The sequence below is a fragment of the Vidua macroura genome, chromosome 1 (genome assembly GCF_024509145.1).
Source record: "Vidua macroura isolate BioBank_ID:100142 chromosome 1, ASM2450914v1, whole genome shotgun sequence".
In the NCBI taxonomy this organism is placed as follows: Eukaryota; Metazoa; Chordata; class Aves; order Passeriformes; family Viduidae; genus Vidua; species Vidua macroura.
Genome location: NC_071571.1, coordinates 100,971,253 through 100,996,561, shown reverse-complemented (window position 1 = coordinate 100,996,561; position 25,309 = coordinate 100,971,253). Strand labels below are relative to the sequence as shown.

The following is a 25,309-nucleotide window of genomic DNA, read 5'->3' as shown; positions in this document are numbered from 1 at the left end:
CCCATCCAGACAGGTCTTGAATTCTCCCAGAGATGTGACACCCACAACTTCTCTGGACAACCTTTTCCAGTGCCTCACCACCCCCACCCACAGTGAAAAATTTCTTCCTTATACCTAATTAAAATCTACCCTCTTTCAGTTTAAAACTGTTACACCTTGTCCTTTTGCTCTGATTAAAAAAAAACAAAAACAAACAATTTCACCCATTTTATAGCCCCTTTTTAAATATTGAAAGACCTAATAATGTCTCCCTGGAGCCTTCTCTTCTCCAGGCTAAAGGATTTCAAGCAAAGCAGCAATATTTTATTGTATGTTTGTGGTGAGTTGATCCTGACTGGATGCCAGCTGCCCACCAAGCAGCTGGACAGGGGAGAGAAAATACAGTGAAAGGCTTGTGGCTCAAGATAAGAGCAGGGAGAGATCAGTCACCAGTTACTGTCATGGGCAAACAGGACTTGACTTGAGGAAGTTAATTGAATTTGTTATCAATGAAAAATCAGAGTCACATAATGTGAAAAACTAAATCTTTAAATAACTTTTCCCTTTTCCTCTTCCTGGGCTCAACTTCACTCCTGAATTCTCTACCTCCTCCCATCCAGCAGTACAGGGGAAAGGGGAATAGGGATATATGGAAATACATTCTATAAAATTACTGTTGCTTTATGAAATTATTTTCTTGATGAAAATGGGGTTGCTGTTTTACTAATCACTAGCAATGTATTAGGAAAAAAAAAAAAAAGGCAGAAAGAGCAAGTTTTATATTTTTCCTTTTCAGAGGTCTCTGTCAGCTCCTGAGATAAATGGGAATGAAATGTGTAATTTGGCCACTGCCTTCAGTATTTTCATACACCAAGCAAAATTGTGCCCCTTTTTTCTAAGGAGTGAAGAGAAGAGAGGGAAGAATGTCCTGCAGGTAGAAGTCCATTAATTCTGCAGCATTTTAACGTGTCATTCTTGTGGCATTATTTAAGAATCTCAAGACAAAAGAATGGAGTTTTATAGTGATGTCACTTTTAAAAGACTATCTAAAATGTTGGTTTCTTAGCTGACTTTCATCTACAGCCAGCCTGACAGAAGAGTCAGTGTCTTAAATGATTTTCTTCTATTCTAACATTACTTTTGTAGTACAATTTTTAATTTTAGTCATCATTGCTGTCTTCAATTTGTGCTAACTTCAAAGATGACTTAGGTGCACTGATGAAGAACATTATGCAGTGTCTGTGCACCTTTGCATGAGTCACAGCTGGAGCCTGCTGTAGAGTTTTTCTGTCTCAGCAACTAATTTCATTAGATTTTGCTTTGAAAATGGTTTGTGCAGGGTGGGGCAATACACTTTACAATATACAGAAGAAAAAACATTCTTTTTTATTTTCTATTTTTTTGTGTTTTCTTTTCCATCATTGTTCCCTATTTTTCCATCAAATGCTCTGCTGAAATAATGTTTTTCAAGTTTCCTTTGTGAGTTGATCAGTTAAATTATTGTAACTAAGGCTTTTATAGAGAGAATATTTTGGGGAGAAGAACATTTATTAATAAAATGCATTTTACAGCTTTGCAGGAGTTCCTTCATATTGTAGTGCAGAATAACCAGTGCCCATTTTTCTGTTTTACTCAAAATGAATTTCAGTCTTTGCTGGTCATTGCCTTAAATAATCAATTCCTATTGTATCAAACACATCCATTTCATGTGGGAAAATACCATGAATCCTGCAGTACAAATAAGATTTTGATGGGAATATGCATGGCGAAGCAATGTAAACATTCTGGGTCTAGCAGGCAAGGAATTTTCCATAAATTGTCCATAGTGAGAAAAATATGACATTCTGCTTTCCAACTCAAGGCCAGAGGCAGTTAATAGCACAGAGAACATTACCTCATTGTGCTTTGAGTAGCAATTTCCCCTTTAAATTAATGTCTTAAGTCAGGTGAATATTATCTTTCTTCCCTTCTTGAAGACGCATTTCTCTCCAGACAGTATCTGGTTTTGCTTATCAGGTTTTTTTCTTCTCCAGCTGCCCTTTCTAGAAGCAATCTCTCAGTTACACACTAAAGTATGGCTTATAAAAAGAAAAATGAATCTTTCACAAGGTAAACTTTCGGCCATTTGGTGTGCTGAACCTCCTATGAGGGCATGAAACCAAATCCTGATTGATTGAGGATGCTAATATTGCCCACTTCGTCCAGTATAAAGATGGCTGTGCTCAGTGTGGTGGAGAAAAACTAACTCATAGTCTGTATTTCTATATTCATCTAGTGGGGCTGACCACATTTCTCCTTAGTCTAAATGGAAAATGGCATTTATTTTCTAGAGGATGTAGTAATTTTTCTTTCTTTCAGTAACAAAGCAACCTGGCTAATCTCAACTTTGCACTTACACAGTAACACTTGTTTTACTGCTGTCACCTTGAAACTATGTTTAGACTTAAGCATGTTAGATCTAAAAACATAATTTGCTTTGATCAACTAAGATGATAACATTTATGTAGGCACCAATAACAGGGTTGCTTGTAGATCAATCATCAAGACCAATATGAGTTTCTGCAACTTAGCCTTGTGCTGTGAGGCTTTGTTCTGTTATCTGGCTGGCTTGGCACAGGATTATACAAATGGCTGGTAATACAGAGGTTTTAGATTTCTGAAACTGGACAGAGGAGGAGTTTTAAGTATTTGGATTTGAAGTTCTGATTCCTACACGCTCAGCAGACTCCAAATTCTTATAGAAACCCCTACCTCTTTTTAACTCTCTAATTTTTCTTGCTTTCCCCACATTTTGCTTCTTCTGTGGCTGACTCCTTGAGGACCCTGATTCAGGGGGTTTACTCAGACTATGTTGAGCAGTGTAAGTATAGTCCAAAAAAGTATTTTTTTATTTTTCTTTTTCAGAGTTATTTCATTGCCATCACTTTCTGCAAGGAGAAGGGACAGCAAGAGAGCTCAGGCAATGGGACCAACACTCAGGCAGAACATGTTAGTTTGTATTTGTACTACAAAACTTACATTACTTCAGCTGAAATACAAACTTCCTTTTAGACTCTGGAATCAGAAAGTAGGAACTAAGAGAGTGGCTCAAATTAGCATGATCATTTACTTACTAGTCAAATAAGCAATAAAAGAATTTCCCAGCTCCTTGTTTACTCTAGGCTTAATAAAGTGTGAGATAAGGAATTAGAACAAATGGCTTATTAACAGGCAACAGCTTTGTCAAGGGGATGTGTTGTCATGAACTACCAGAATGAGGTATAGATGTCTATAAAAATGTCAGGTCCAAGTTGAAGCCAAAGCTTAGAGATTAGCTTATAATCACCTTTCTTGTATTGTACAGTGAATAGTTTTTACAAGTAAATGACATGCCATTCAGTCCTGCTGTAATTAAAGAATGCTAATGAGACATGCCAGGCAGTACTCTGATGGGCCATTATACCAATTCATAAAATGATGTATGGCAGGCAGCAGAATGAATGCAGGGTACACATACAGACCACCAGCAAGAGCTCAGGAGTCTGGGAAATCCTGAACTAGTACAAATACATGAATAAGTAATTGAATTCTGATATCAATTGGTATGCTGGTAGAGACAGAAAAAAGTGACTCAGCAAAGGCTTTGTGTGGTGTTGCACACAAAAATATTTCTGCTCTCCTGTCAAGATGACTGATTTAGCCAGAACCTAATTTGTAAGGAGCAACAGGCCTACTCTCTAGTGTTTTAGCACTGTCAGCAAATCCTTTAAAAGGCATTTGATTTATCTGCAACTGCTGGTTGTTGGCTTTTATGCATATAACATAATTTTTTTTTCTGCCTGTACCATAAACCAGGAAACATTTTTTACAACATAATTTTTTTTTCTGCCTGTAGCTGTTATTATTTCATTGGTAAGTCCAGGTTGGTTCTTGTCTTTCTGTCCTATGCCTATGCATCAAATGCATTTGTGTACAGAGCTGATCTGGTGTGTCTCTAAAATTTCCTCTTCTTTGCTACAATGAGTTTCTCTCTGATCCAGGTCTCCATGGAATATAATTGCAGAATGCCTTTTCTCTCATTTGCCCAAGGCCATAGGTTTCTGACTTAGTTCTTTGGACAGTGCCTGTACAGAGTCAGGCCAAGAGAGCCATTCTTCAGCCCAAACATCATAGATTTTGACCAGAGCCTTCCTTGCATTAAAAAGTGCTGGCAAACCATGCTCTCTGTTGATAGAAATAGGAGCAGTGTGGGAAAGGGAAAAATGAAATCACCAAAAATTTATTTCATGCTTTCACAAAATTTTATTTCCAATCCTCCCCTAAATCTTTTCATTTGTCTCCAGAGGTTAGAAATGAGGAAATGATCAGTAATTTTAAATGACATTTTGTTTTCAATTACGAATCATTAATCTATTTAGTTGATGAACATTTTATTAAATGAAGAACATAAGGTATTTGTAATTTTTACTCTGCTTGGGAAAAATTAAATCCAGGACAGCTGCTTCATGGAGCACAAGCTGCTTTGCCTGCAGCTGAAGTTCATATGCAGATCTCCAGCTTGTTACTGAAAAGTGGAGTAACTGCAGCAGGGCTGTCTTCTCTGGCTGCAGGCTCACTGGTACTTGGAAAGAAAATCCCTTATTTAGGCAACACATCCTCAAATGGCAGAAGTGAATGTAGCAGGATCATATTGAAATGAGGGAAGAGGGTCTTCCCTTGATATTTAGTATGTCACTTTTTCTGTAGTCTCAGGCTCAAAGGCAGCACTTCCCATGCCCAGCAGTGACAATCATGAAAGTTGTGTGGAGCCAAAATAAATGTGCTCAGTGTCACTGTTGTGCCTGGTACTCAATGCCATGGAAAACTGTGGTCAAGATACAGTTTTATAGAGGGAAGGAGTGTAAGCCTATAGGTATTTTTGCAGTAGATCTATGCCAAATAGAAGTCCATTTGTTTTCAGATCTGAAAGTATTACATCTGTCAACAACTTACTTTTCCCAAAGTTTGCGAGCCCGTTTAAGCTTGAGTCCCCTCACACTTGCTGAAGACCTTTGTTTAGCACATGCTTTGGGATGAAAAGCCACATGAAACAAAGACCAAGCTTTGGTCTGACCTACACTGCAGTCAGAGGGAGTTTTCCAATGCTGTTCTATAACTTGCTCCTATTTTGCTATGCAGGAGAACCTGGGTATATCCACATTGGGTGCATTGTATCTGATTCCAAACTAAAAACATATACCTTGGACACTTCATTTTATACTGTTAGCTGTCTTCTTTTAGAAGTTAGTTGATCCTTGCCTTGCTGATTTCAGCACTAACTTTCCTTGCCATTGTTAGAAACCAGATGATACCTCAACACCTGGAAACTGTTTCCGTAAATCATGTGGGAATTTCAGGCAAATTCAGAAGCAGAATTTGCCAGGAGCTGTAATTCACAGACCCATGAATGACACAGACAAATTACAGTCTGACAGAGGAAAATGAGTCAAGCATAAGATAACAGATATTTCCTTAAACACATCAGAATGCTGATGTAACTGGAAGGGCACAATAACAACATGGTAGTAGGTTTTATTAGTAGAAGACATACTTGGCTGTTGTAGCCCTTAAAATCATGCTCAATATATCTTTAAATTCTGTTTCTTGCATTAAGCATTCACAAGTACCATTGTGATACAATTATTTTTGGAGATCCTTGATACTTGAAAACCTTTAATAATTTTTCAAGTGTAAATCATCAGGGTGGTCCATGTATCATTTAACCTCTGTTCTGTAGGATATTTAACTCAAAAGGCTTCAAAGCCTCATATCTGGAGTTTTCCCTTTCCCTTTCATAGCAACAGGAACACTGTGAGTACTGTATATTTAGGTTGTGTATGTCTATTATATTGTATTATGAGTACAACAGTTTTAAAGTAGTTTTTAAATAAGGTAAAGACTCTTTAATGCAAGAACCCTTTATCTTCAGCTCCCAAAATAGCAGGGGCTGGGAATTTCCAATGAGACTACAGAGAGCTAGGGTGTGTCCTTGATTCAAAAGAAATAGTGATTTTTTTCATCCCTAGCCTTTCTAGGCTGCTTTTAAGATTTTAACTTCTGACAGCTTTCAGTAGGGTCCAGGGTGGAAAATACTGTAAAAAGGGTAAAGTTTTGTTACAGATCTCTGGGAAGCAGGAATAGATGGCAATTGGGACTCACTGTATGCTGTGTTTAGAGGAGTCACTGCCCTTTCCAGTTTCTGATGCTACCAAAGAAGCACTTGTGGAATACTGATGCAATCAAGACTTCTTGTGCTGGAGGTGGACTATTTTTGCTGCCCTCAGTGTGTTTGGCTTGTTAGAGGAGCCATTATACCTTCTTTCAGGAGGGAGGTTAACAAGTTAAAGTTTGTAATTGTGTTTTTTTTTTTTTTTTTTTTATCAGCCTGCACAATTATTCTGTAAAGTTAGTTCACGTTTCAACTAGTTCCTTCGTGTTGATTTTGCCCAGATAGGATGTAATCAGGATGCAGGCTCATCGTGTGGTTGTATTAATTCTCAGGAGCCTGGTGGTTACACAGATGTGAATCTTGAACACGTGATTTTTCCTCTTTTGGTACTTGTTTTTGTCCCTTTGCTGAGTGGTATCACATGTCTGAAGATTTGTGGAGATAAAACCAGTGATGCTTGTCTTGGGGGCACCAGGATGTAATGGGGGCACCAGGACAGAATGCATTCTTTTTACTCAGTCCCCTCTTTGCCAGCCCAAGACCAGGGCCAAGTTTCCTCATAGCAGCTTTTCATCAGATCTCCACACTGCTCAAATCCAAGGCTGCATTCTCCTAGGACCGGGTAATTTTCTTCTTGTCTCCAGGGTCACCCTGACAAAAACCGCCAAGCAGTCCAGAGCACTAACAGGTGGAACAGACTTTTCCAAGACTGTGTATTAAGTGAGGGAGAAAAGGTGTTTTGTGACCTGTGTGTAGCTTTGTGAGGTGTTAATGCCCATCCTAGTAAAATTTAGGCACTGTATTATTCACAACAATTATTATTTTTATTGGGCTTTTTTAAAGAATGAAAGGTGTGTGGTTTATGATACTGAGTACATAATCAAATGCAGAGTTTTAGACATCTGCAGTCTCACTCTTAAAACTGAAAGAGGAAACCAGAAAGAGGAAAGAAAAAGTCCTGGTTTGAGGTCTGGCTGGGATGGAGTTCCTATCAGCCTGAATGCTGATAGAGAAAGGTGGAAAAAAGATTAATGGAATTAAGGTGTACCAATATCTAATAGATTAGGTTTTTCTTAAAGGTAGAAATCCAGTGTCTGGTTGTACAATTAGGCTGTGGTATTTAAGCATTATAATATATATTCTAATTTGAATGAGGGTATGTTCCAAGTACAATACCATATAATGCTTAAAGTAATACTTCTATTGCTTAAAGCAATACATTTGGTTGTCCTGATTGCTATGGTGCTTGTTTTCCCAAATAATCATTGTGGGTGCTGGGACTCACCTTTCCTGTAAGAGGCTGAACATCTGGCTGCCAATGGGAAGTGGTGAACAAATTATTTTTGCTCTGTCTGGGTGCAAAACTTTTGCTTTTCTTACTAAAATGTCATTATCTTTATCCATTAGTCTTCTAACCTTTCTGATATTTTCTTCAGATACCAATGCAGGGGGGTGTAGGGCAAATGTCAGGCTAGATTTTTGGTTGCTAGTCAGGCCCAACACACCATGGTACAACAAAGATGAATTTTAAGAAGCTACTGATTTTAGAAATTATGTTTTAAGGCACCTTACTAAATATTAACAGATCTGGTTTTTTTTTAAGATGACCTGTTTGGCAGTCCTTGAAAATCAGATCCCTCTTAAAATCCTGCAAGTACTAATGAGTATATAAAGCCACTTCCATTAGCTGCTAAATTTATTTATGCTCATGGATATTTGAATAGCAGTGTGTACCACAAAACAAGGAGTAACATGATAGCAAGATGAGCAAGTTTGGAAGTCTATAAGTTACAAAGCTAAAGGTAAGATTATTGCTGGTGACTGCCTTTATATAATGTATTTGTGCTCCACTCACTGAGCAGTAGCACAAGGTGACTTTTCACAGCTTCTGAAGATGTGTCTCTTCTGGAGTATGTGTAATCATTACAGCCATCTACTTCAGCACAGCTATACAGCACAAGTTTTTGCTGCCTTGAGACCCAATTAAACACTTGTGGCATATAGTGAAGATTCTGTTTATCAGTGCATTACTTAAAGTTTCAAAATTTGGTGACTGTACAATTAGTGCAACGAAGTGACAAGTTGGAATGCAGCATGATTATGACTCTTGTTATTGTGAAGGCAATTTACAGTGGATGGAAAAGGTGCTAATTATTGTAGCTGCTTGAAATGTACCACTTAGTTTCACTCCTTTCATAAGTTTAGAGAAGAAACTGGACTTTTTGGGGAGTTTGGTTATGTGGGTTCAGTGTTAACTTCAGTAGTGTAGGCAGTTTTGTAGCAAATTTATCCTTGATACCTCTTTACTCATTGCTGTTCCAATTCCAGGAATAGACTTTTTTTTCACTGCTGACTTTGTAAGAAGCAATTTTTTGGCCAGACTTGGATCACTTTTTATTACATGTCCAGAAAGAAACAAAGACAACTAAAAGAAAAACATAAATATTCAGCTATTTTTTTCTTTTACATTTATACATTCACTTAAAGTTGCTGAGAAGAAAATCACTGGATTATTGTGTTGGTTTTGGCTGGGATAGAGTTAATTATCTTCATAGCAGCAGGTATGGGGACATGTTTGGAATGCATGTTGCAACAGTCTAATAACTCAGGGACATTTTCATTATTGCTGAGCAGCACTTGCACGGTGTCAAGGCCTTTTTTGCTTCTCCTACTGCCTTGCCAGCAAGGAGGATGGGGGCGGGGTGGTTGAAAGACTTGTGAGGGGACACAGCCAGGAAAGCTGACCCTCACTGACCAAAGGGATGTGGTTAATGACCTTGGGAAGTGGTGATTGAATTCCTCACTCTGCTTTGCATGTGTATGTATTTTGCTTTCCTTACTAAACTATCTCAACCCATGAATTTTCTCACTTTTACTCTCTTGGTTCTCTCCCCTGTCCTACTGGGAGCAAGCAGCTGTGTGGTGCTTAGTGACCAGCTGGGTAACTGTATAACTGTATAATCTAAAATGAAGGTAAGCAAAAAAATGTCTATTTCCTCTTCAACACCAGTAAAACAAGCAACCACTGAAGAGAATATCTGATTGTACAAGTCTATACTACAATAACGGCAGCCACATATACCCAAGGATATCAAACCTTACCTAAAACTTCAATGTGGTTTTGAGTAACTTTCCATGACTGTTTTCCAAGGCAACTTCCAGTAACTTCTGCTGTGGTGACATTTAATAATAGCGAAGAAACACAGAGAGGCAAAAGGAGTGAATTTCTGGGCAAGGCTTCGCTCAGACCTGTAGGTCACAGCAACCTCTTCAGCGCAATATTTCGCTTACATCAGTTTGAATATGTTCCTTGAAACTTTCCTAATCTGTGGTCAAAATGCCCTTGAAGAGAAAAAAGACATATTAGAAAACAAATTGGTTTGAACTACCTGTGGCCGAATTTACCATTATTACTTTAAAGATTGAGCAGAATGCTCTCCCATGAAAGCTGAAGGATGGAATTTTCACTAAAGCTGTGTCTTGTTGATGTTCTGAGAACTCCATTGCTCTCTCTGAAATCAGTCAGTATTTCTATGTGTGAGGATAAGTCGCTGTGCTTTCTCTCCCATTAACAGTGGAACTAGACATGCTACTAATTCACAACTTAAAGCAGATGAATTAAGAGGTATATCTATCTTCAATTGCTCAGCAAATTTTGTCTTTAAATCTTCTAATTTTTTTTACTGGATTTTAATAGTAAAATCGCAGTGTGACTTTTGTGGTTTTGAAAGGTAACAAATTACTTCAATCTTGTACACTTAAACTTTTCTCCTGACTGAAAGTAAATAGTAGCATTTCATCTAATAGGAAACTAATTATAGTAGAATTTGCAAAATACTATTAGTTTGTTGATGCTATTACTAAGAAACAAGCCCACTTATCTTATGGATCAAGCAGAGGACACTGGCTTCCCAAATGCTAATTGAGACAGAAACAATTAATGAAGTAACATTTTAACTTGGACTAATGAAAGAAATCTGGGGCAGTGGAATGTATTTCTGTGGATTCCTTTAACTTCTCACCCCTGACAGAGAAAGGTAAGTGACACTTTAGTTATTGTGTACCACCTGGGGTTTCCAGCCTTCTGCTCCAGTTCTACTGTCTGAGCATTTTCTCCAGCCCCCTGTGATAATTGGTCCACAACATGTGTGTCTACTCCTGGCATAGATACAGTACCTTACCTCTTATCACCTTACATAAGGTGCATAAATTGAAAAAAAAAAAAAGGAAAAAATTGCTAGAACAGCATTTGGACCCTAGTGAAAAGCCATTGTCATTAACTGCAGAACTTTGACTTTTAAAATCAGTGGTAATGTTTGTTGGTTTGATTTCCACTCCCCTCCCCCAAATGCAAGTCTGTACTTGCTGGGGGTGAAGTTGGACTGCTCTGACCATTTACAGACAGATGTTATACACAGAAACAGCTCCACCTCCTCTAGTACAGCTAGGTGTGCTAGGTGAAACTCTCCTGGCAATGATGTCACATCTCTAGTTGATATTTCAGTTCTAAAGTACATGGTGGAAGCTGAAATGGAATTTCATCTTCCTGTCATGATTCATGAACCTAACCTTCAATGCTTTGGAATATTATTTACAGCTTGATTTTCCAGCTCTCACTCCTGCCCTGCCAGCATCGCTCACTTGTTGAGTGCTGCTCTGTGTCCTGGGACAGGGAGGGAAGCTACTAGAGCTGGGGTTTTTAACGTTTTTGCTCTGTCTGACACATTTTCTATCATGGTTACACTGAGATTTGGATTGTAGGTAGAATAAATATAGCATTAACTGCACTTGAGCCCTGTAAGCATGGCCTTGAGCAGTAAAGGAGATGCCTACATCTCATTGAACAGCCTTGGGGCCCAAGCTCTCACTCAGGCCAGTGGTGCCTCCATTGCAGGCCCCCTTGGAGTCAGGGGCTTCAACTCCAAGCCTCCCACTTTCTAAGGAATAAGAGTTGTTCATCCAAGAGATGGGAAAAATAAGGAGATGCTAAATAGAAAATGCTGTTTGTTGAGTCTACACCAAAGTGAGCTCTCTGGATAGGGAAGAGGATCAAACAAGTGTAAGTCATGATCTCTTAATAGCAGCCAGTCATTAGGACCCTCCTCTGAGATAGAGGAATCTGGTATTATTGGCAGTCTTCCCTGCGCAGTGTGTTTTATCAGCACTGGATTTGCAACAGCAACAAACCTCAGAGTGCTCAACTCCTCTTCCTCTTAAATAACTAAATATGTGGTCTCTCAGGCAGCTAAATGCTGTGATTTGTTCCAGGCTAGGAGAGGAAGAGCACAGGTATCATTGTCACCCTTCTGCTGGGGGTTGTCACCTCATTGCCCTCATCTACTGCTTGGCTCCCTGAGCTAATCTGAGTGAGCTCTCCCCCCTGTTAATGGGCTGTGCTTTGGTAGATACAAAAAGCATTTGCAATGCATCTGTTTTGCTGCTAGCAGATGTAGTCTGTTAGCAAACACATCAACAAGTAAGGTCAATTGTATTTATTTTACATGTTTGTGAGAAGCATTTATGGTAGCAGAGTGGTTTTGGTGTCTAAGGCTGTGGTCTGGCAAAGATTTCCATTGATGGAGTTAGCCTTTAAGTCAATAAATGATCCAAACATATGTCCTGAATCTCAAAAGTAGTAGTCATTGTGCTGTTAATGAAATTCTATTCTGAAATGTCTTTTGGAAAAAAAACCAACCAACCAAACAATGGTTTTTTTAGGTCAGCTTCAAGAAACACAAAATCAAAAGTGAAGAATAAAATAAAAATGGGCTGGTAGAATAGAAAAAAATGGTCAGGGCTAAAAGATAAAGATACAATGTATTTTGGTGTTATTGGCTGTGTGTAATGAACACATCTTCATATGGAAAAGGCCTTATTGACACAATTGCAAGTAGCTGACACATTAGCCTGCAACATTAAAATTGGCAAGAATCTCAGCTGGAAAGGGTGTAGGAGCTGCAGTTTGAATTTGCAGTAAAGATAATGTTCTGATCCTCTGTTAGGAATCTGGCTGTGATGCAAAGCTCTGATGCAACACAGGCTCATTCAGATGGTTCAAATTCCTTTAAACAATTTTGATAGCTTAACTTGATCGTGTCATGCTTTAGTGCTCATTGCCTGTCCACCCCGTTCTGTGCCAGGTCAGACACTGATCATGCCACTGTATGGCATAAACTCTACATTGGGCTAAATCCAGCACTAACAATCAGGATAAAAAAAAAATATCTATTCAACAGAATCAGGAGTCCTGAACTTCCTCTCACTGTATCCTCTGACTTGTAGAGGATATTGCTTCTCAAGCAATTCCATGGCCGCCTTATTCTCTGGCTCTTCATGAACCTGCTGTGATTATCTCAAAATAATTTAGAGACTCTTCTTGCATCTAGTTACTGACAAATTTACTACCTTTTAAAGGACTAATGGAGAGGAAGACATGGAAATTTCATTAGTTGATTAAATTATCTCTTATAAATGCTGTAATATTAAACTTTCATTTGCCTTTGTACTTTAATTACTTGTATTATTTATAACTGAGTAGCACTGCAATTTTTTTCCTAGTCTTGCTTAGTCTGCTGAAAATAGAATTTTGTAAACCTGAAAAAGAAGGCTGTTTACTTCTGTTACTATTTTGTTTTCTCATGGCTACAGTCACTATGTTAGTGGAAGTTAACTCAGCATCAAAAACATCAGTTTATTGCAAATTATCTGAACACGCTCAAAGAGATAATTTATTTTCTCTATTTTTTTCTTCACTGTATATTAAGACAAAGCTCCGACTGTCCTACTGCTAAGTCTGAATTTGTGTTGTTCTGGGAAGTATGCTTTGTGTTTCCTGTTTGTCAGAAATGATGGTATTGAACTTGATAATGTTGGTCCTGCAGGTCAATATTAATTCTGTTGGTAAAATTGAGATGTATACTGACCAAGTTTCTTTCTCATTGCTGGAAATAAGGCTCCTTTTGTTTCATTTTTTGAATAAGACCCTGTGAACTTGCTCTCCCTGCAAATTTTTTTTTTTTTCAGGAGAAAACTCAGGACACTTGCAAGTTCTCTTTGTCCTGGTTGTTCTAATTAATCTAAATCTTTGGATTAACTTGTCCCTTTCTGTTGAATAAAAAAAAAATTGCATATATATAAATTTAGTATGCAGCTACTACTTTGCCTAAACCTTTTTTTTTTTTTTTTTCCCTGAAGAGGTTAATTCTTAGCTACAAGTCTGCATCTGTAAGTATTCAGACTTTAATTGTTCCCTGCTGGTTTTTAGGAATTTTTTTATATGAGCTTATCATTGACAGACCAGTATGTATCAACAAAAGTATACTTGGTTTAAGGAATCAGAGCCAGGTTCTGTAGCTGTATGTGACATTAATGGAGTTATGCTAACAAGTGCAATCCTTGCTGTTTAAATCTCAGTTGCAACATTGCTGGTGGGTTTATATGTCCAGAGGAGAGTACAGGGAGTACAGACAGTCTCCAGAGCTAGAAGGTCATGTTGTTTTGCTGGTACCAAACTGCTGGTCCATCAATGTGTCTTACATGGGCATGTGGAACAGAAGCACCTGTCATGTTCTGGCGAAGGATCTACACAATTGTATCTTTCCTCTTAGCTCCCCAGGGAATTTCTTGAGTACTGGAGTTTTCTGTCAGCCCTAGAGGCCATGAAGTCTGGTAACTCAAGTACAGATTCACAGGGGAAAAAAAAGGATTTTTCCTTAAGATTAAAGCTTAATTTTTTGCCCAGATGTTTGAGGGGTTTATCTTTCATCCCCCAAATGGAAATATTTCAACCCTGCTTTCAATTAGCCATTGAATTTGATGAGCATGGTAGGTATTCAACATCTTTAATAAGCAGTTCTAGAAAGATGCAGGTATTCACCACTTTGAAGGCTGTGATGTTTAGTCAGCATTGACCTCCACCCTATAATCAATGAGGAGCTCAACAAAAGAAAGTAATAAAAATTGTAGATGCCAAGCTTTTTTTTTCTTTTTATTTATCAGCCACTAGAGATGGAATGAAGAAATGTAATTTGGTTGAGTAACCATTGCATAGTCCATCTTAGCTCTTGCAGAAATTGATTTCCCAACTGATCTAATAGCAAGTGATTTCTTGGAGACACAAATCTGCCATCCCTCTTAGCTGAATGATTAAGCCATGCACTGGCTCAGGGTTAAATTTCATCAGAACCAGAGCTTGCTTGTCTTCTCTCTGAAATAATTTGGCGTTTCTTGTGTTGTGGTTTGTTTGTTTGGGTGGGGACAGAGAAAGAAAAGGGTATTTTGTTCATGTTTCAAAACATGCTCATAGGAAATTATTGTCTGATCTTTTGTAACCAGGCACTTTGTAAACCCAGTAAAGCCAGAAAGGTGCATCATAGCAGCAGCAGCCTCACCAAATCAGCATCACAAGAATTTTATCAGGTTCTGATTCACTTTTAATACTGGATCAGACACCAAGTACATCAGGACATGTTTCCTGCTTTTGTGAGGGATTAATGATGCTTGAAATTTTAAATGCCAGGAATCTGGGAGGACCGTGAGAGTCACTTGATTTTTGTATGTCAGCAAACAGCTTACCATTGAGGACAATGTTTTATTGTAAACTGATTTAAGTTCTCAGTAGTACAACTGCATGCACTGGTTACTGCAGTATAGAAGATATTCTGGTTTCAGATTTGATACTGAGCTACTTTCTGCAAGTCTCTTTGCTTCTGGCTAACATAATTTACCTTTTTAATTTTGGCAGCTTTCATTTTAGCCATAGCAATACTCCACCCTTTTTCACTCCTTAGCAGGTGAATGCTAGAAGGAAAATTATTCCAACTTCTGAAATAATATTGCTTATTTTTTTCCTGCTAGGATACAGTGATTTAAAAAAAATCCTGACATAACAAGGTACTGTTTATTGCAAGCCTTTATTGCCATAAAGATCAGAAAACATAGGGTAGAAAGGGACTGACAGAAAGAAAAATTGAGTTCTGAGCTAAATGCTGTTATTTGATTCTACTTTTTGCACTTCATAAAATTAGACCTCATTAAATAGAAAGTAGCTGCATTTTTTTTGCCAACCTGAACAGAGAGTGAGGAAAGAACCTATGTATCAGTACAGAGGTGTTAGATTAGCACTGAACACTACTAAAGAGACAAATGTTGATATTGTTGCCTGGGCATTCTTGAAGATTGCCCATGTAGCACATGGATCCATGTTTAGTTATCACGTGCATCGAATCAGAGACACTTGCACTTGCCTTGATAGGAGCAGCATGCACACTTTACTGCATCTGCAGTTTTCTGTGTGTAGCAATGTCTCTGTGAGATAGAGAATTAAGGATAATTCTCACTGTGCATCTCCTTGAGGTTTTCTTTCAGCTGCTTTGTTACCTTTCCATGCTCATGCTATGCTATGCTAAAGTGCCAACTGCTGACTAGAGAGACAGCACAGGACAGAGAGACACCGAGTTGTCAAGGCTCTCTGCTCCAAGCAAGCGGCCAGGCCAGGATGGGGAGCACAGTGCTCCCAGGGGAGGGTTCATGCTGTGCTCCTCTGCTTATCTGGAGGAAAGGAAGATGGAAGTGAGCAGCTTTTCAAGGGATCTCTTTAGACCAGTAGTTTATTAAAAAATCAGAAATCAGAATTTTGTCACTCATTCCAAGGAATGCATGCCTCTTTACACACAAATAAAGTAGCTTTGAGTATATACTTTGTACTAAAATAAAGTGGGGAAGGATGATCTAAGCACAACACCCTGTGTTTGGAAGGTTTGCACTTTGCTAGTAGGACCCTGCATTTACCTCTGTTGTATTTCAGACTGTTCTTTGCACATCTCTCCAACCTTCTGAGGTCCTTCAAAGGGTTTTGAATTACACTGGGGTCTCAACCAGTCCTCCCAGAAAGAAGTATCAAATCAGCACCTGCTTGTTTGGTTTTTTTCTTTATCCCAGTCTGTTTGTATATTATGGAATCATCTCTCTTTTCTGTTGGAAAGTTTCTACAGTCTTCTGCTGGTTATCTGTGCCTTGTGGAGACTTCAGCTGGCACTTCTGATTCACCAGGTCTGTACTGCTGACCCATCCTCTAACAAAAGGCTAGGGGTGAGTCATTGCTCTGATTAGTGGCACATAAAAATGATGGTAACTAAACGTCTTATTATTCCTTTACAGTTTGGGAGGCTGGTTACAACAGCATCCATTTTAGGTTATTAGGATAAATCTTAAATGCCTTTTGTACTGTACTGCATCTTTCTCAGCTTTGTACTCTAATGCAAGAAGCACCACTGATAGGTACTAACTGAGAGTGCCCAGAGACTATCTCAAACCATTTTGAAGGACTCACCTGAAAGGGTTGATGGCCAAAAGTGCTAGTGCAGTCGCAGTAAGTATGGCTGATCCTATGCTTTAACAGGGTACAGATTGCTTTATATTTTGATGCCGTCTTTCAGACTTCCTTTTCTTTCTGAAAAAAATACAAAAAATCAGATGTTGACTTGAAGATTAGGGCCATGATGTAAAAGAAAGTATTCACTGTGCCACTGCTTACTGTGAAGCCTAACTTTTAGGCTTTCAGACATCCCTTAGACAGAAAAGGGGACTGAAATATTGACAGTCTGTCATCACTTCATCCAGCTTTTTTATTTCAGGACAAGAAGTAACAATGCTTTTTTTTTTTTTAAAGTCAATTAATTTGCTGTCTTTACTAAAGGCTAACTGACTGTAATGCTGAGGAGCTAACAGTGGGGACCTTGATGGGGCTCAGACAAGGATACTCGGAACATGGGCCAGGACAAATAGTTTTCTCAGTCTGAGAAATTAAAGAACATTTGTTATGTGATTTGAATGCAGAGAAGGCCATGATCTTCCCTTTTGGCACATGCACAGGTTATCTCTTAGAGCAGTCTGGAAGGATCCTCTGTGACTTTGAAGTATTCTGCTGATGACAACATAGGCAAGAATTAGACAGAAGAGGGATTTTGTAAATAGGCCAAGAGCACCAATCCTAACTACATTATGTGGAACAAAGGTATTTTCATCAAATAGATAAAAAGTGCTACAGAAGGATACTAGAATTGAATTGCCTAAATGTATTAGCACCAGAAAAGTTTGGTAATTTTTTATTAACACCACTAACACTCTTCTCTGAGCCTGTTAAAATTAGCATGGATTAGTACTAGAATGCATCTGAGTGTAATCAGCTCTTCTACAGAAACTTCTTTGGGAGTACATCCTTCTGTTGGCTTCATTTACCCACTTATTGAAAAAATCAGTATCTTGCTATCATGCAGGTGGCAATTCCCTGCTAGTTTTGACATGATGTAACATGCCTTATGTGTCAGTGTACTTCCAGGGGATGCACAGGGTGAAGGGGATTTCTGGCTGGGATCACTGGTGGTGCTGATGGTAAGCAGGGTCAGGCTGTTTCTGCTTGTGACGTTGTCATGGCTCCCAATATGGTTGCTGACAAAGCCTGAGAGGCAAATATGTATCTGGAGTGGCTTTTGCTCTCTCTCACCACTTCACAGATGAAAAGAATGGCATGGGACTGAGACAGGCCCTGGCATTTCTTTTTCTGCCAGAATCCTATTTTACTTCTTTCTTCTATTCACTGATGTCTTTTTGTAGCACTTTCAATCTCTTTTCCTAGAACCCAAATAAATTTCTTGGTCGAGGGAGCTGAACATTGAGATCATGAACAGCTGAAAGACAAGCCTATTCATTCAGGAGTCCTGCAGCTGGGAAGCTGTTCTTTGATTCTTCCTAAGAGAATCCAAAAATCTGCTCCCATACCCCTTTAATTCAAATCTTTATAACTCACTTACCTGCCTCCACTCTGCTGTTTGGGTGTCCTTTCAGTTACCTGCTTGTCAAGCTATAGCACTAAAGAGCTGCTTACTGCAGCAATATAATGATAAAAGTAATTTTGGAGGGTGGGGGTGGGAAAGGGAAGTATTTTTTAAATTTAATCCTCTAAAATGAGAAAAAAAATGCATCTTTACCACTACACAGTTTCCAGGCAGGCAATTTTTCTGCAAGTTTTGTAAATAAGGGACTTTTTTTGTGTAGCATAGGCAAGGTTTACACCTGCAATATCTGGCTTGTGGAACAAGAATCCAAATGCTGATTCATAATTTATATATAAGAAACTTGGCATTGCCCTAAGGAATAACAGCCAAACCACCCAGTCTGATGTGTAATTTATTTCCTGCAATTGGCTTGTTTGCTGAGCCCCACCAGGTACACTGAAAACTTTGGTAAAGCAGTTAAGCTGATCTGCAAAGAACTTTGTTAAACTGAACATACAGAGCAGTTTGTAAATGGAATGAACAGAACCTAACAAGAGACAATGTGATATACAACAACAGAAAGCAAGTTGGGTACCGCAAGAGAAGTAATTGGAAGGGGGAAGAGTACACTGTCTCACTGTCTGCACAGTTCTTGCTAGATATAAGAGCACAAGAACAAGTAAAATTTACTGTTAGATATCTTACTTCCAGGACCTGCAATGGGAAAATCAAAAGCTATGGAAAAGATAATCAAAGTTAGCTAAAGTAAGTTAACTTTGCTGAAAACTTGTTACCAAAAACATGCTTTACATTAAAGAACAGAAAGAGGACTGCAGATGATATTTCTCTATTCTTTTCTTTTGGTCATAGCAAAGAACTAAGAGCTCAGAACTGGCACATAGGTGAGATACAGCAGGGAATGTGTGTGTTCAGCAGATGGCATGACCCACTCTGATTTAACAGCTGCACTTGAGCATAGTTTTTGACCTCTAGTTTGTGATAATCAAAATTCTCTTTCCAGTACTGGAGGGAAGGGATAGGCAAAGTTAATCTCCTGACTATAACTCTATGCTATATATAACTATATGCTAAAAGAGCCATTTTACTCAAAATGATAAAAAAATGCTTTTCTCTGTCACCCTTGGTGCAGGGACTATTTGTACATAAAAATATTTCATATAATGGTCCAGGTGATTCTGCATCCCTAGCGTGAAGGGTTAGAGTGAAACCAGCAGTGACAATATTACTGTCCAATTACCTGCTGTAGAATATAGTAATTGGAAATTGGGATTTAACTGTTTTCCGATGATAAACCTTAGCTGAACACTGAAAATACAAAAGTGACCCAGGATACAACAATAAAATTAGGATTTATTGGTGATGATGCCTTAAGAAGAAGGCTGGAGGTTAAAAAGAAGCATTTGGATCTGTTATACACCATGAAAAAACCTCAACCCACTGATTTTTGGAAAAGTGGTGATTTGGAGAAGCAGAGACTTCCTGTGTCAAGTTAACCTCAAATCCTGCATGGTATCTGACTGCCTGGTTAGCAGCTAAGAAGAAGGGCATTTGGCAGTGTCAGGAATGCTTTGCATTCCCCAGCCTGCACCTGGAAGCAGAGGCCATTTGTTAAAGACTTGAACTGATTTTGCTACCTTTTGGGCAAGGCCCAGAAGGAGCATTGGCTGCCTGACTGCTAAACCCACAGAGGAACTTCAGCCACTGGAATATTGAGCACTGAGTTTAACAGCTCTTGGGCCCCTGTGGGAATTCACATCCATCTTGGGGAGCCCGGGCTCCTGGCATGATACACTGCTCCTTCCATTTCTACACTGAAATCTCTATTCTAGCAAGGGGTACAGAACACAGCTGTTAATTTGTTCAATTGTTTTAATACAAATTATTTAAATATATTTTCTATTAGTGGCATGGTGGCTTTGACTCTACATTCTCTACGCTTTGTGACAGTGGGGTTCTTATTTCTGAAAAAATCCCAGCAAAGCTGAATATGAGAAAAATGCTTATAGCAGTAATAAGCCTCCCACTTCAATAATAGTCTTTCCTCCTCCTTTGGAAGTACTATTGCAGGATGAATCTATTGTCAGTGTACTAGAAACAACAAAGAAAACAAGCAAACAAAGGAAAGGAGCACGTCTGGTACATTTTCCCTCTTTAATATTATAGAAAGCTCATAATGAATTTCAGATCAGAATCCCTGTTCAGGTAGAAGGAGAGGGGAAGGCCACTAGATGGTGGTAAAAAACCAAGCCTTTGCTATGAGATCTGTGGCAAGAGAAGTCCAGGGGGGTAAAGAAGAGGAGGAGGAGCCACAGTTTGAGTACTGAAGTCATTATTGCTTGGAGTCTATAAAAAGGCAGTTGCACAGTAAGTAATTTATACGTGGTCAGCTTTGACTCTATGGATTTACTAATTCCTTTCCCTCTATTTTTTTTCATCTTTTGCCACCAAGGAGTCCCCAGCCCCACATGTCAGGGGGGCTGAAACTTCAGCTCTCTGGAGGAAACGTTGCAGACAAGGAAAAGCAGCTGAAGGAGCAGCTCTGGTAAATAGGTACAGTAAATTCTTGATTGCAAATAAAAAGTGGCTTTTTGAAACTGAAAATTGTTTAGCATTATATGCTTTGAATTTTTATTTGCAACAAGTCACTGACAATCAAATCTAAATGTTTCCTTTATTAAAAATGTGATGACTTACAACTTTCCCTAAATATTGTCATTACCAGAAAACCATTGAATAAAATATTCTGGATTTGGAAGAGAAAACTTTTTTTGCAATAGAATTCTACTCACACCAATTCTGTAACCTTAGTGTATCCTGAAATGTATGGATTTGCCTTGGTTAGGTGTTTAATACCATGCTTTTAAATGAGCATGTTAACACTGCACAGATAAGGTGTTTATAATATAGTTTATGCCAAATTAAATGTACAAAGGTCAGGAAAGCATTTAAACCTTTTACTGAAAATGTTCAATTCTTTCTTGTGTCAATAATAGAAACTTCTCTATATTGTATTAAAGTAAGTGGTTTCTGCTTTACCTAATGCTACATCCTCCTGCATTTCTGGGGTCTGAGAGCTGGGACTGGGAAAACTGTTTTTTGTTTGTTTTTCAGCAGAACTTCCAGGACATTCTGGGGAAGTACTCCAGGGAACCAGATAGAATAAACAAAACTATGAATGAGGAGTGCAGGAATCTTTTCATCAGTTTGTGGTTTTAATTTCCCAGTAAGGATAGGTAGAAAATCTCTGAGCCAACTAAAGTTTAATTTTGAATCAGCGAAGGAATGTGCTGTGGAAGAGGTGGGACATGTACAAACCAAATCAAATAAAAATGGCTGGTATTTATGTTGTCAACTTCTGCCTGTAATCTTCATGCTGTATTTTTTTTTTAGGCAGGATCTTCTGCCTTTTGGAAAATGCATGCACCACACTCCTTGGCAAGCCCTTCAGAAGGAACAGAACGTGTTAGCTCCCAGAGATGAACACATCCTCTCAATTCTATGTCTCTGAACTAAACCTGAGTGCCTTCGGTAGCAACTTTACTGTGCCTACTGCAAAGAGCAAGTCATCGCCATGTGAGCAAGTGGTCATCGCAGCTGAGGTGTTCCTAACTCTGGGCATTGTAAGCCTCCTTGAAAACATACTAGTCATATGTGCAATAGTTAAGAACAAGAACTTGCACTCACCCATGTATTTTTTTGTTTGCAGTTTAGCAGTGGCTGACATGCTGGTTAGTGTGTCTAATGCTTGGGAGACCATAACCATATACTTAATAAACAATAGACACATCATTATGGAAGATGCCTTTGTCCGTCATATAGACAATGTCTTTGATTCCATGATCTGCATATCTGTGGTGGCTTCCATGTGCAGTTTGCTGGCTATAGCAGTAGACAGATATATCACTATCTTCTATGCCCTGCGCTATCACAACATCATGACGGTGAAAAGATCGGGGCTCATTATTGCATGCATCTGGACCTTTTGCACGGGCTGTGGCATTATCTTCATTCTTTATTATGAATCAACTTACGTGGTCATTTGTCTCATCACTATGTTTTTTACCATGCTCTTCCTCATGGTCTCACTGTACGTCCATATGTTCCTCCTGGCTCGTACTCATGTGAAGAAAATCGCTGCTTTGCCTGGGTACAGCTCTGTCCGTCAAAGAACCAGCATGAAAGGAGCCATCACTCTGACTATGCTTCTTGGCATCTTCATTGTTTGCTGGGCTCCATTCTTCCTTCATCTCATCCTGATGATCTCCTGCCCTCAAAACCTTTACTGTGTTTGCTTCATGTCCCACTTCAACATGTACCTCATTCTTATTATGTGCAACTCAGTGATCGACCCCTTGATCTATGCCTTTCGTAGCCAGGAAATGAGGAAGACCTTCAAAGAGATAATTTGTTGCTATAGCCTGAGAATGCTCTGTGGGTTATCAAACAAGTATTAAGATAAAACCAAATAATAATAAAAAAGCGAAACCTGGGAAGAGACTGAAAAGGCAACATCTTCCTGCACCCGTAATTCTGGTGAAATGCCTGTGGGACATTTTCTCCATTCAGCTGTCATGATTCCTGCAGCAATCAGAAACCCTTTTTTAACATGTGATTTTACATTTCTTTCCCTCCACACACACCTCTCTCCCGCTAGTGGTTGGAGCTACTCAGAGCATCTGTATTATGGGGATAAAGGATTTTTTGAATCTCATTTACTCTACTGAAGATTGGAATTTATAAGAGGATTATACAGGGGAAACCTTATTTTTATTTCTGCTAAATGCAGTGATTGAATTCTGCCATGTGAATGAACCCACCGGTCTCTCAATGTATTTTATTTTGGTGTTCTTTATCTCTCTAGATATAAAAAAAATAAAAATTTCTCTCTCCAGATTAAAAAAAAAAAAGCATGGCTTATTTTGATGCCCAGAATTTTCAAGGAAGTTTTTTGCTTTTTCCTTCTGAAGACATAAAATCAGAGAAATAGCTCCAATTACCAAGCTCCACATACCTTGGTCAGAAGTTAGGATCAATACATATGCACAAATCAGCAGTCTTGTATTCCAGTCATGACTGTTACTGTCATGAAATTTGTATTGTGTAAGATGCCAATGGTATAATGAGATTTTCCAGGCTGGTTACAGCACTTTGTCATATATGACTATATATGTTCAAACCACTGTGAAGCAAGATGTACCACAGGTGGATTTTAAGACTGCATATGAAGACTGAGCCGATTCTAGTTTGTCTGTTTTCTTGATTTGCCAGGGCTAGGGAAGCAAAGAGAACCTAGCCTGTAGATATTCATGCAATATTTTGTGGAGATGGAAAGACTGAGTGAGTGGCTGCCTTTGTAAAGACATTAGAGAAGCCTTTTGGATGTGAAGAGCTTGTGTTACTGTAGATTGCATCTTTCAAGTTGGGAGAGACAAAACAAGTTTGATAATCAAAAGGCATGGCAAAAAAACTGATTTCAAAACATCAGGGACATGTAGCTATAACAGAGTCCTGACTTTTGTTCCCCAAACAAAGTTTTCCTCTTAGTTGAGAGGATTCTAAGCTGAAACCCTCATGCCTTTTGTGTGAGTAGTTTGCATCTAGTCATACTTTCATAAACCTGCTGTTCTGCAACAGCTGTGTAATGTGTAAAATACTGGGCCTACAAAAGAGGGAGGAAGTGCAACTGTGGTATTTCTTGATGATCATGAATGGTGCATATCTTGTGCTGTGATTTAAGTTGTGGAAAGATTTCAAGTGGTGTTAAACTGCTGCCTAGATAGCTGAATATATCTTGAAAAAAACAAACTCTTCCTTCTGAAATCTGGAAGAACAATGGTTGTTATACTTGGTTTATACATGCTGTAAGACTCTTGTTTATCAGTAGACAGTTTATGATTTATTCCATGTGTGTTAGGTTATACTTCCAAGGTGAAAGTCCTGATTGGGTTTTAGGAATCTTTTTTTTGCCATAAGGGTGGTCAAATATGTGAACAGGTGCTCAAGGTTTGTGCAAAATCCATCTCAGAAAGGTTTAGAACTTCACTCGACATGGCCCTGAAAAATCTGCGCTAAATTGAAAGCTGACTCTAACTTTAAAGATGGCCTTGCTTTGAGCCACTAGGAGCAGATTACCTCCACAGCTGCCTTCCAACCCAAATTGTTCAGTGATTCTATGACACAGTTTGCATATTATGATAAAATTATAGTTTCCCTGTCCTAATTTTATCTCTTGTGTAAGAAAAATTGCAAAGTATTCCCCTTCACACACTTAAAGCCTACTTTATGTCTCCATTTGCTTAGGAGGTTTCTGACAGGAGAAGTAAGGTGCACCTTTAGCACCAAAGTTATACATTTTGCCTGCTTAAAATTTGCTATTCCTCCAGCTCACATATATCTTCCTCTGACATGAGTGGGAATGCTATTCTCAGTGGAGATATCTTATTATGCTGACTGATATACTGATTATCAGTGCACTAGGGGCTAGAGTCTTCCTTCAGCTATATCTGAAAATGGGATTTCAGAGAATACTGGTGGTCAGTAGTGAGAATCTTGCCTTGTTTCAGTCCATCTCTTAATCCTATCCATAAATAACCTCTAAATGTTGGCTCTTGCAGCTATGAATATAAATGACAAAAGGAGACAGTTCCACTGCATAGTGAAAGGCACCAGCTGATGTAAATAAATCATTAAATCTTCACTGGGTATTGCAAATAAAACAGTTTTGTACATAATTGTAAATCAACTAAGGGGAAACCAAAACTGTAATAGCTTTTGGTATTTTCTTGAATTGTATAATACTCTTTTTTGTTTTGTTTGAAGTCTGTTTGATGTATAAACACAGACATATGAAGAAACTATTAAACTGGATTGTTGGAAACTCCCACATTTCTGGTTATTCATTGTAATGTTTCTGCTACATTATTCACAGAGGGAATATTGCATTACTGACTTTCACGTCTCATTTAAACAGATGCCTTCTTAAGAAACATTCTGAATGAGAGTTACAGACTAATACAGTGTATTTACATTCATACCTATGCTCCCCTGGGTGTCAGAATCACATCTTCATTATAAGCTTTTCAGGTGGGGAGCTGAAACAACTTAAAAGTGAAATGAAAGTCTCAAAACAGGCTAGAACATTTCCTGCAAAATGGGTTGTTTACACTCTAGCAATGAATATAAAATACATATCTCTGGGAGACCATGACAAGGTTTAACATGTTTCTTTCTCCAGCTTAGCTGCAAAATAAAAGGAACATTTAGCATACTGTCACTTCTGTCAGAGCCTGGAAAATACTAAATGTTGTGATAGACTGGGACAAGCCAGCATTGCGTAAGCAGGGAATTT

At 38.6% G+C, this 25,309-nt stretch overlaps 1 protein-coding gene across 4 annotated transcripts; it reads left to right on the top strand.

Annotated features, from left to right (window-relative positions):
* Positions 1-20,290: 20,290 nt before the first annotated feature.
* On the top strand, positions 20,291-24,844 carry MC5R (melanocortin 5 receptor). 4 transcript variants are annotated; one of them, XM_053995150.1, is made up of 3 exons: positions 20,291-20,511; positions 21,073-21,259; positions 21,352-24,844. In XM_053995150.1, exon 3 carries the CDS (start codon positions 21,438-21,440, stop codon positions 22,413-22,415), a length of 978 nt encoding a protein of 325 aa, XP_053851125.1. In that variant the 5' UTR covers positions 20,291-20,511; positions 21,073-21,259; positions 21,352-21,437; the 3' UTR covers positions 22,416-24,844. The 4 variants fall into 4 exon arrangements, with proteins under 4 accessions (XP_053851125.1, XP_053851131.1, XP_053851117.1 ...); XM_053995156.1 differs by lacking the exon at positions 21,073-21,259 and having other exon boundaries at positions 20,291-20,503; XM_053995142.1 differs by lacking the exon at positions 21,073-21,259.
* Positions 24,845-25,309: the final 465 nt, after the last annotated feature.

Bases quoted from the DNA above. Each gene is read 5' to 3' on its own strand.
- MC5R (XM_053995156.1), top strand. From the start codon at position 21,438: ATGAACACATCCTCTCAATTCTATGTCTCTGAACTAAACCTGAGTGCC.